We start from the raw sequence: 12264 nt of genomic DNA on the forward strand, positions 1-12264 counted from the left end.
AAATCTGACAAGACTTTTTGTTTTTCTGTTTCCGACCCTGATACACTGTCTAATTTTGGTGATTTATTTAGAAGACAGGTTTTGGGGTTCTGGGGTTCTGTGGGTTAAAATCCAGCTTGAGCTCTAAACAGCATTTTCTTATTTATTTATTTTTTTTAATGCTGTCTGCATCTCCCTTCTCTTTTCTTTCCCTTCCTCCCTGCAGCTCCTGGCCTCATCCCGGGGTGATGGGGACAAGGTCCAGGCTGAACTGGGCAGGCTGCAGGTAGAGAGCGACTGCGCCAAGGCCGAGGTGAAGGAGGTGCTGCAGGCTCTGGAGGAGCTGGCCATCAACTACGACCAGAAGAGCCAGGAGGTGGAGGAGAAGGGCCTGCAGAACCAGCTGCTGGCCGACCAACTGGCTCAGAAAATGGTACGCTTTAAGAGGATTGGTGAGGAGACAGACTGGGAGCTAAAATCAGAGACAGGAGGTGGAACAGAAGGATCCACTTGCTTCCTTGTTGCACCATAGAGACAAGCACCTGTTGTAGCAGCACAGTTTCCATGAGTGGAAAATACTGCAGGAAGTATATGGCAATCAGATACTAGGATGACAAATTCTGATAACTTTAAAAGAAAATACACGTTTACAAACAAACCAAATTCTTATGAATGAACTGATGAAAACAAACCAAATTTAGGTAACATCTACACTCGACCCTAGAGTGATTTAATAAATGAAAATGGTCATAAAATTTTCCATCCAGACCTAATCTAAATGTTCTCCTACATTCTGTCAGCCATTCTACAAATGTATTATTTTAATGGCTTTTAGTGCAGGTCTGGATACAAATGAAAGGTTTTCTGGCAGAGAAAATGTTCGGTTTTAGCTCTCAAGCTCACTCTCTTTCCACTTCCATGTTTTCCTCCAGGCCAGTCTGATGGAGCTGGAGGCAGAGCTGTCTCGTATGCAGGAAGTGAGCGGTCAGCAGAGGAAGCGCATCGCCGACGTCCTCAACGGCCTGATGAGGGACCTCAGCGAGTTCAGCACCATCGTGGGCAATGGGGAGATAAAGCTGGTGGGTGGGGTTAGAGGTTTAATTCAGCAGACATACACTAAACGCAGCTGTTGTGTTGGAGATACTCTGGAGGGGAAATCAGTGTTTCCTTTTTCCTCCCATCCCCAGCCGGTGGAGATCAGCGGTGCGATCGAGGAGGAGTTCACCGTGGCTCGCCTCTACATCAGCAAGATCAAGTCGGAGGTGAAGAGCATGGTGAAGCGCTGCCGCCAGCTGGAGAACATGCAGCTGGAGTGCCACCGCAAGATGGAGGAGACCGGCAGGGAGCTCTCCTCCTGCCAGCTCCTCATCTCCCAGGTAAGGGATGGAGGGACAGCAGGGTGAGGGGGAGTAGCTGTTTACAGATGTAGGCAGGAGTTAAAAAAGAAACGGGCCAAATAAGGAAAAAACAACCGAACTGAATGGTTGGGTTTTGGTTGCACTGATGTTTTGTGGGTGTTTGTGTTTGCGCAGCACGAGGCGAAGATCCGCTCTCTGACGGAGTACATGCAGAGCGTGGAGCAGAAGAAGAGGCTGCTGGAGGAGAGCCACGACTCACTGAGCGAAGAGCTGGCCAAGCTGCAAGACCAGGGTAACATGCTCACCACACATGCACAGAACAAAAAAAACTGTCACCAGGATATTAGCGTGTAGCTTCGAGCTGCTCTACAGGTTGTTACTCTGCATCTTTTTCTTCTATCAGATAACTCGATTATGGATGAGAAGGAGGGAGAGAAGGGAGAGACTGAGGATGGAAATGTGAAGGTAAAAGGCACTATTACAAATGAAACTCAAACTGGGAAGATGCAAAGTATTTATTCATGTGTGACTGTTTTGTGCCATTTCCTGCCTTGTGTTAAATCTGTACAGTCTTACATGATAATCTACATTCATTCCTCTGTAGCTGCAAGTTTTTAATACAACAGTGAGAGAAGAAATTAAAAATTGAGATGTTAAAGTTTCCTCATCAGTCAGCATCTTTTATGAGACACTGTGCATTTGGTCTTTCTTATTTCCAGAAAACTCTCCGTCAGCAGGGGGAGTCCCACCGCGGCCTCCATCACAAGCAGCTGGCTCGCCTGCGGGATGAGATCAATGAGAAGCAGAGGATCATTGATGAACTCACTGAGTCAGTGATCAGCTTGACTCGTTTTGTTTTTCTTCTTTTACGCAAAGAAAGCAAAAATGCAGTAATTTATTCATATTAATTATTAAGATTTAAATCTGTCACAAGCTCATGCAGTGTGTAGCAGTGAAATGCAAAGTGACAAAGTGGCATTACAGGCTTTTAATTGTATTACTGACAAATTACAGGATTAAATATGCACACAAATGTACCAGTATAAAAGAAATTAATCAGTTTGTTTGTACATTTTAGTTTATTTTCTCCCCTTTCTCTTTTTTACCCTTTTTTTTACCTCTCAGTCGTAACTCCAAGCTGGAGCTGGAGCTCGCTCAGGTTCGCGCTGACTTTGAACGTCTGAAGAGTCAGGACAGCACCAAGAGCGAGCGCCTGGAGGAGCTCTCGTAAGTGTTGGGGAGACCAGTTTTGTCAGGCTACATTACTTAGTGTGGTTTAAGCAAAATTTGGAGAACATCACAATTATAAAGACCATGTATATTATGGCAGTCGTGCATTTTTAATGACTCCTATAACACTTCATTTTCTATGATGGAATCGGGAAAAATCCACGAATCTTTTTCACAAAAAAACAATCATGCACTTTGGTTCTTTTATAGCTTTATTGTAGGGCTTCTAGGAATATGACAAAATCTGCTGGGTCAAAAATATACATACAGCAACTTGACTTATTAGTTTTAGTGACATAGACAGTAGTGTTAATTTTTTTGTTAGTTATGGCCTCTTAACTTATGATTTCGATTCACTACAGCTGCTGACTTCTCTGAGCCAAATTTTAATAGGGCCCATCTGATGCACTTAATTGATTCAGACCTATGAAAAAAGCTAAATGCATGACTGCAGACACGTGTTTCAAAAGAGTCATAGGAGTCATTGGATATCTGATATACATGATCTTACAAGTGTAGAAAAAGAGCAGAAAACAAGCTCTTTGGTGTCTAATTATTTTAAATGGAGGATGTAAAATATTAAGGACAGTCAACACAGTCCAGTCTCCCTTCTCTTCAACTTCCAGCAGAGGGTGCTCAAAACAACACAAACACATTGCAGTGCTTTGTATGCATAAATGCCGTCCTACTTATAATAATGCTGCGGCTGTTTTTTTTTTTCTTCCAGATTCCTGCATGAGCGCCATGAGCAGACCAAACAGGACTTGAAGGGTCTGGAGGAGACCGTCGTAAGTAAAGCAGATGCTGCCATCCACCCACCTCATATTTCACATCATCCAGAGCTATCTCCTTTAACCTGCTGTCCATCTGTGTGTGTCCTCCAGGCCCGCGAACTCCAGACCCTCCACAACCTGCGCAAGCTGTTCGTTCAAGACCTCACGTCGCGGGTTAAAAAAGTAAGACTCAAAACGTTTTTGTTTTTTTTAAAGTGCGTTATGAAATTTGTAATCTAAATACTCCCTGATAAACCTCAGTAGGAACAGCATCAGCATCCTCAGCCCTTCTCACTACATGGAGTTTTTATATAATGCCTTAAGAAACTCACTTTTTGTGTAAATTAGACACAAGCATCCAACAGGAAGGTCAGGCAAGAGGCAATGTCTCATCATGCAAAATACTGATTAAACGACTCTTCTTGTTTTTGGGATCTAAAAGGGGCTTTTACTCTTTGTTTCTGTCACTGATCTCCATCATTAAGAAAGCTGAAAAACTAAACAGCAGGGATGAGACTCCTGTAGTCATTAATCCACAATAAAACATGTTAGATATCTAAGTCCTTCTCACAGTAATCAGTGAGTAACGGGGATGTGTCTGCATTGGTACAATACAACATTTCTTTCCCAACCATGCTTTCTATTTCATTTTTATTTATTTTTTTTGTCGTTTTTTTCTTGCAGAGTTCCGAAATGGAACCTGATGATAGCGGGGGGTCTTGCACCCAGAAGCAGAAGATTTCCTTTCTTGAGAATAACCTGGACCAACTTACAAAGGTTCACAAACAGGTAAGAAACACAGACTTTATATAGTCTGCAGATTGGATTTCATCAGAACTCAGGACAGTGGAATTATGATGTTGTCATTCCAAGAGATAACAGCAGTTTAGAGATAATGTTTGTGTTACTTGTACAAAGTACACAATCAAACTGACAACCTGAGTTTAGATTGAAGAATTATTGATTTTGAACATATTTTAAGTCATGTAAATAAAGTATGTTGAAAATGCACAAATGTACAATCTATTTGTTTTTCTTTGGGCTGGTAAAGATGAAGACAAAGTTGAAAGTCATTCCGTTTTGAACACTTCTTCCAGATGTGGTGTTTGTCCAGATATTTTTATTCCCCTCTTTGTTTTGCTCTCTTCGCTCCAGCTGGTTCGTGACAATGCAGATCTGCGTTGTGAGCTTCCAAAGTTGGAGAAACGTCTTCGGTCTACTGCTGAGAGAGTTAAGGCCCTGGAGACTGCACTGAGGGATGCCAAGGAGGGCGCCATGATGGACCGCCGCCGCTACCAGCAGGAGGTCGACCGCATCAAAGACGCCATGAGGGCAAAGAGCGCCCTAAGGCGCCCCCATGCAGCACAGATCGGTACTACACTGAGCTATTTTATTCACGCTTTTGTTTTTGTTGTTACTGGGGATGAATGTAAAATGTCTGCAAAGCAACATACTTCACCTGTTCGACTGACACTTTCATTGCTTCTGTATCTTAGCTTACATCCCTTCTTGTATTTCTATAGCCAAACCAGTGAGACCAAAGCAGCTGCCAGTTTGCTCTCCCACCAACCCATTCTACACCTACATCCGAGCCACTGAACACGCCAACACCTACAGCAATGCCCTCTTCCAGAGCAGCATGACACAGCCGAGCTCCTCCAGCGCCAACTGCAACCCCAACTCTGTCCAGAGCAACACGTGAGTCTGAATTCTGTCTTTCACCCACTACAGCAAGACGTTACATAATTTAGTCTGGTTGCTTTGACACAGTGAACCCCAGAACTTGCCGACAGGTTTGAGAGCTATGTTCTCGTTTAAGAAATCACAAAAGTACACCATTTATCAAAGCCAGAAACTGTAGAAACAGAAGGAATCCCCAGATTTTCTACCTCCTGACAGCACTTGAGTTCGTCATGTGTTGCTTTCAATTTTGTCAATATAATGAATTAAAAGTCATCTTAAATTGGGATCTTACATCAAAAACACTTTCTTGCATATGTCTCATTTAAAAATTCAGTAAAAATAAATAGTAAGCAGATTCCGTAATAAATAGAAAATTCTGCCCCTCATGGCGTGACTGTGAAATCCTTAATGACTTAACTGCAACAAACAGTCAATTTAAATATCCAGCAGCTCTGTGTAGAGTCTTGGTATTGGTAATATTTGACACTAGGAAATATTTAGCCCATTTTCATGCCATTTTTTTTTCTATTTTGTTAAAATTAATAAGCAAAGAAAATCTTTATTTTCTTTCCTCATTTTATAATTTAAGGCGAGATAACGGTGTGATGTGTAACAAAATGCACTTTTAAGTTCTTTCTGCTTCTGGCCTTAGCTGTGCTGTTTCCATAGAGGTGCAGAACTTAATACTGAGGTTAATAATGAGCCTACAGAGAGTAGAAATGCGACAGGATAAAGAAATGCCCAGAAACAGCTTGAGGTTCAGAGGGTTAGAAACTGACTTTCAGGGTCATGGAGACTCTGGACTCGTCTCCAAACTAGTGCCTTCTGTTGCAGTCTGGGATTCAGCATTCAAATCAAGTAAGACCTTTTGAAGCAAATCTAAGTAAAAGTAAATTTGTGGCAAAGTGTGGAGGAGTCGTTTCTACAGCATGTGATTACAAACTACAACTGGCAGACGTCTCACTTCAATATCAACTATTGATTTGACACTATGCTTCCTTTTTACTCACACTACCTCAAGATCTTTTAAATTATGGCATCTCACAGGTCTTCATTACTTGTAATGTCACAGTGATGTTTAACTGTGCATGTCTTTGTTTTCCTCTGTGGTGTTTTACAGAGTTTCCACAGCACTGGGCTACAGAGCAGGAAGATATAATGGAGACATCCTGGAGTCCTACCCGCTCAACATTGACAACGGTAAGTGCAGCAGGACATCCCTGATAGTTGTGTTTTGACAATGTCATAAACTTCATGCTCTTTTGGTGATGCAAAACTATTTATTATAGTATCAATTCTATCTATGAGTGTTAGTAAATCACTAACAGTATCGCTCGTGTTTGTCAGTAAAATTAAACTCTTATTTTGTGTCCAACAGGTAACAGCATCAGTGAAACCAGAGACATCAATGATAACAGGTGAGGACGTCACTAATGTCTGTACACAGCTGGAACTGGTTTATGTTCACTTTAACTTTCAGCTTGATTAGAATAAAAATGTATTAGCCATTTACCAGTAATTTTAGTCCTGGTTAAGTTGAGAAAGAGAGGGAGAATTTGTGTTAAAGCCTTTACAATATGCTGAAATGTAAATGTAAAAGTCTAGCCATGTTGTTATCAGTTTAATTGTGAATTTGACAGCTGTACTTCTTAAAAAAAAGAAAAATCCTGTTTTTCGAACCAAAAGTTTAAAACAAAAGTCAACATCTGATACACAAAATCAAGGTCTCAACGTTGAAAAACGGTTTTGGAAGAAGTTGAACACTTGTATATACCAAAACCCCGATGGCAATAACAACTTATATATTGACACTTTCACAGCGTCTCATCAGAATATTTAAGCATAAGTTAAAAAATAAATCATAACACACAATAGACACAATGTTTATACTTCATAGGACTGTTAGTAGGTCATGTGTCCAGTAGACGTGATAAGAATGACATCGCCGGTTGTGTGAAGACCGTTGTGTTTGTGTGTCTGCGTCAACAGGAGTGACGTTCACTGCGGCAGCGAGGTGGATGATTCAAACAGGCACTACATCATTCAGCAGGAGACTGCTGCAAGTTAATGCCATGGTAACTGACAACGTGCACACAGTCATACATGCACACGTTTGTACTTGTGTGTTTGTGAGGACACTTATTCACAAAGCATTCACTGGCCCAATAAACTAACATTGACAATTACAACTGAATGCCTAACCTCTAACACTCACTCTTATCTTAACCTGATTGTATAACGAACTAAACATAAAAAAATATACACATAGAAAATCATGTTAATAGAATATTCTGTGGGAAAGTGACTCTTAATGAGGGGCAAACAAAGACATCAGTGTTATACTACTTAAGCTATACTGTCTCTATGATTAACATAAACCTCACAAGTAGGATGAATGATTTTCACATCTGCAAAAAAATAAGCAGAACTACACAGTGCTAGAGTCTATAACCTACAACAGGAACACTGCTTGACTGGCTATAAGAAGGATGAAAGGTTACAACATTAGGGCATTGTAGCATGAACCATTTACTAAAAATAGTTCATACTTGTGGTGATAGATGCACAAACTGAGAAACCAGTGTTTATTTAAATCCCTTTTAATCAGGCTGATAGCTGTTGTCTCGCCTTCCTTCAGCCTTTTGACCACAAGTCTCAAAGTTTCAAGCAGACTCCCACACGCTGCATAACTTGCAAAAATACATTCATTAGCAACGTATCGGTGCTAAAAGAAACGAGAAGCCATCTAAAGAGGAAATGGCTGTAACCCTGCAACCAAAGAACTTGATCGGCACAGTATAAGGAGGCATGAATTACCAAAAAATCATGACAGCTTTTAAGACGTTGCATTGCCAAATATATTTTTGTGAGTCAGACAGTGTACAGGAGTCATCATGAAATAGATTTGTGAAGAGTTCCTTTGTCTTCAAGCACATAAGTCTTAACTCATTGGTCTCCATGGATTAGTGTGCAGTCGGGTTAGAGTCTCCACCAGGAAAAATAAACACAAACACTAAAATGTACTCACAAATCACAGATACTTTAAGTTTGCAAAAGACAGACGATCAGTTACGTTTACTGTCTGTGAAGTTAGTTATCATTGCATGGTAGTGCAATTGTGAGAAATGGCTATTTTACCCCTTCATCTAAAGTTAACATGAATACAGCTTTTTGTTTGATCTTAAATATTTATATGTGCATCATGAATGAAATAAAAAGGAAATTGCCTGTAATTGGAGTGAAAAAACTAATTTGAAATAAATAAATGAACGAGGTTGGCGCAGAGGTGCTCATAATTACTTTCCAAACACTATCATGACCGGACAACCACGGACTTCTTAGATGTTAGAAAGTGCTTCTCTTTGTAAAAATATACGTAACAAATGCAAAAGCTGATTTCTGATCATGCAGTAGATGTTTTAACAGATCTTTGTGTTTCTCTTCTCTGCTTTTATTGTCTCTTTGCAGAAGACGACCAAACACTGTACCTGTCCAAGGACCCTCCCCTCCCATTTGCATGCAGCCTGTCTCCCCCGTCCCTCCACTGCAACACCCATGAAGATGAAGATCTGTAGCCCTGTAGTCTTCTGATTAGATGAAGCCCCTCCTGCTCCTATGGTGACCACTCTTGCCCTCAGGTTTGGGGTCCGGTCCCTTCCAGTTCCATCAGTAGTAGAAGTAAAATAAATCAGTTTTTTTAAAATACTGAGCATCCACTAAATCAACTCATTGGTTCCTCACTCAGCCAGTTTGTCACCAGATATCCCTGAGGTTGATTACCTCCTGCGGTGCTTGAACTGAGACGGGCCGGACCCCCTACCTGATCACTTAGTACACATGTTGTAAATAATAGTGCTGTATACTCCAGTAGAGGTTTTTGACCAGCAACTGTTTGTGTGAAACGCACAGCCTTCCCCATCCCCTGCACACATCTTCTTAAGGGCATCATGTGGGTGACATACTGTAGGCAGACATGACCTTTTTCTCCGTCGTAAATAAGAGTGTAGTGCGTAACACCAGCTTGTAACAGAAGACCCACACTCTGCGTGCATGTCGCTTAGCGGGTTAGCTTTCAAATCTTTGCATGTGTCATGATTCCAGTCGGGAGAAGGTATGCTGCGAGTGAAGTGTGATCGACTTCGACAGATGCCAGAGAAGGAAACCTGTTTCCCCTTAATCCTGATCCTGGTCTCAATGTTTCAGATTTTCTATTTTAAAGTAGATTTGAATCCAAGACTGGGTTAAACACAGAAAAGAATAAGAAAAAGAAAAAAAAACAAGCTCTACTTTTAATTTAACTGAAAAGAAGTCATGCCGGGGAATCCAGGCTTGCAGTCTGTATCGAGGAATCATTTTGTATTTGCTTTGATACTGTGATGTTGCAGCTGTATGATGCCACTGTACACTTAAAGCAACGATGCCCACATTCATTTAATGTGGCTCTTTTCCTTGTGAGTCTTCTTACAAAGCCTTAACAAGAACTGAATTCTCACAATCAAACTAACACGCTGTCATTTGCATACATTTGTAATTACTACCTCTAGAGCTGCTCATGATATACCCCTCCTGCAGTATTCTAATGTATCATCCTTTCAAATAAGAGCTGATCTTAGAGTTTCTATGGAAAGTTGCAACTTTAGAGCATCAATACTTGTAAGTAGATTTAAACGCTCTTATCACAGCTGTAGTTATCCTCTCCTGCAAGTACGTTCATACACCTCTCCGCCATATAATAAGATCAGAGCTGGGCTTAAATGGTGCTTGCAAGAATTTCTTCATGAAGCAAATCAACAGACGTTCTTGAACTTTTAAGACTGAAGTTATAGTGCAAACGTCTATCTCTCTTTCTCTACAAGTTACACACGTTTTTTTTAAAAAATTATTTTAAAACGTACCTGAAGTCAGAACTTTTTAAGACTGTAAGGATGCAGTTTAGTGGTTCGGGAGTGAGTCTCCAGCTGAGCAGCCACCAGTCTGGGACACTTTGACAGACATTTGTAGCTTGTTGTCAGGATGTGCTGTTGTTCTTCTGCAACGAATCCTGACCAGCCAATCAGGATAGAAGAAGCAGCACGTCTTAGGTGGGAAATGATGGATAAATGATGGCGAATCGCTGAATTAAAGGACAGATCAGAGTGAAAGCGTGTAGCAAAACAACACATCTACGTGAGAGAAAGAGTTCATTTTTGAGTTCCATTTACGTTTACACTTTGATCAGACTTATTTCAAATGGATCTGATTTGTGTCTTCAGAGTTTAATTGAGCATCTGTGACCCCCTTAAATATTAGATTTTATACTCAAAAATACGTATTTATGTAAAGTTGGTGGGTTATATTCCTTAACAGGACCCCGGTATGTAAATTGTACGACCTTCCCTATTCATGTATTTAACATCCGTCGCGGCACCACTCGGCCTGTTGCTCTTGCTGGCATTAACAACATCTCAGGGCTTGACATCCACAATCATAGCAGCCATGGGTCACCGCCATTGTCTTCCTCCTACGACTATGTGATTTTTTCTGATCAGGTCAGTGTGTCCTCTTCAAGGCTAAGCAGAGGAATGGGGTGACAAATTTAATATTACAAAAAAAAAAATACTGTACATATATAACATTTTCATTCTACCACATGACATCTACAATGAAATAATCTCTCATCTGCACCTGGTCAGACCCTACTGTACGTGTCCAAACAGACCCTCTATTTGACATCATGTTTTAAGTGTAATAAATCTGAATTATGGGGGGGGGGAGTGTGTACTATACTGTCACCTGCTGTTACACTGTCTGATTTCAACATATCTAAAATACATGTGCTATATATTGTTAATCTTGTAAGTACAATAGCGTGCCGCGACATAGTAAGATGCAGAGAGAAAGGTGCACGCTAACTTTGTTCAGAGAAATGTTTGTTTTATTTATTTCTGTATGCCTATACTGTAGCGTCAAACATGATTAAGTGAAGAATCACCGTGCAGAACTCCTGTATATATACTGTAGACTCATCACTATGCTGTATTGTATGTGAACTACTGTGTTGTAGTAAAAAGTTCAATAAACTTGTAGAAAGGAGTTTGTCGGAGGGTGCAGAAGTTTGTTTGACTTTCAGTGAAAGTGAGAAAAAAAGGCCTTCAGCACAGCTTTGTTGAGTTAAAGTAGCACTCAAAGAGCACAAACTAGTTCTTAATGCAGAGAAAACTAAACATATGATCTTTACAGGGGATAAAAATATTGCTAACCTGGTCATCTCTAGTTTGAGTGGTTTCTTTTGCAGGAATAAATCATGTTTTTGGCTGCATTGTAGAAACACGCTAACTCAGGAAACTCCTCTTCAAATGCTGGATTGTGGTTGTATTTTATAAATGCATCAGTGGCCACTCTTCAGCCCTTCGACCCTGTTTATCGCTCTGCATTAGGTTTTATTACTGGTACTATTTACAATACTCATGAGAGACACTAAATTTTATTTATTTACAAGGCCCTTACTCATCTTTTACCCCCTAACGTAACCTCGTTGGTGTCTTTTAATGAGGTCTTTTACCAAACATGCTTAAATGATTGGATTTATGTTGCCGGCTTAGAAAATCCAGTTTCACTCACCTTCAATCTGCAAAACAGCTTAAAGCTTGATTAAATTTTATCTGCAGAAGAATTTAGTTTTTTAAATTCAGCTTGTTTCACTTCTAGCCACTTTATTTTTTTTTTTTAGTTGATTTGTTTTTACATTTTGAATACTCTAATTAATGTATTTATTATTACTAACTTTGCCTTTTAGTATTTTTTATTATCCAAATTTCTCATTGTGATCTTACATTTTCCATCTATTCAGTGTATTCAGTTAAACAGAGGTTGTGAATGAATGGATGAATGAATGAATGAATGAATGAATGAATGAATGAATGAATGAATGATGTTTAAAAGGGAGGAGGTCCCACACTGACAGATGAAAGTGGAGCCATCTAGTGGATGAAAATGGAATGAAAAGCAACTGAAATGAGCGACATCACTCCTCTTTCAGCAAATATTCTCTAAGAGGAAACCAACAGTTAGACTAAAATCATATTATCTGATTCACAACTGTATATTTTACTCTTCTAGATAAGAAACCGTCACTGAGCTGCTGTTTATAAGTTCTGCTGAGCTGCGTGTGTGCTGAAGACTCTCTGTTGTTATCACAACCTCTGACCTGAAGAGGAAATGAATTCTCAAGCTATGCTGTGAAAGAAGCTTTTGCCAAAAAA

At 40.2% G+C, this 12264-nt stretch overlaps 1 protein-coding gene across 1 annotated transcript in view; it reads left to right on the top strand.

Annotated features, from left to right (window-relative positions):
* Positions 1–11100, top strand: part of LOC103362778 (kinesin heavy chain isoform 5A-like) — a 26269-nt gene extending 15169 nt beyond the window's left edge. The window contains exons 14-29 of the mRNA XM_008289260.1: positions 206–412; positions 912–1058; positions 1167–1355; positions 1512–1629; positions 1741–1802; positions 2057–2166; positions 2463–2564; positions 3295–3355; positions 3452–3523; positions 4025–4129; positions 4496–4712; positions 4864–5038; positions 6144–6223; positions 6402–6441; positions 7013–7098; positions 8492–11100. Of these exons, the coding sequence (XP_008287482.1) occupies positions 206–412; positions 912–1058; positions 1167–1355; positions 1512–1629; positions 1741–1802; positions 2057–2166; positions 2463–2564; positions 3295–3355; positions 3452–3523; positions 4025–4129; positions 4496–4712; positions 4864–5038; positions 6144–6223; positions 6402–6441; positions 7013–7091 (1764 nt within the window). The 3' untranslated portion in view covers positions 7092–7098; positions 8492–11100. The remainder of the gene's footprint in view (positions 1–205; positions 413–911; positions 1059–1166; positions 1356–1511; positions 1630–1740; positions 1803–2056; positions 2167–2462; positions 2565–3294; positions 3356–3451; positions 3524–4024; positions 4130–4495; positions 4713–4863; positions 5039–6143; positions 6224–6401; positions 6442–7012; positions 7099–8491) is intronic.
* The last annotated feature ends 1164 nt before the right edge of the window (positions 11101–12264 follow it).

This window comes from Stegastes partitus, unplaced genomic scaffold (genome assembly GCF_000690725.1).
Source record: "Stegastes partitus isolate 25-593 unplaced genomic scaffold, Stegastes_partitus-1.0.2 Scaffold601, whole genome shotgun sequence".
Lineage (NCBI taxonomy): Eukaryota > Metazoa > Chordata > Actinopteri > Pomacentridae > Stegastes > Stegastes partitus.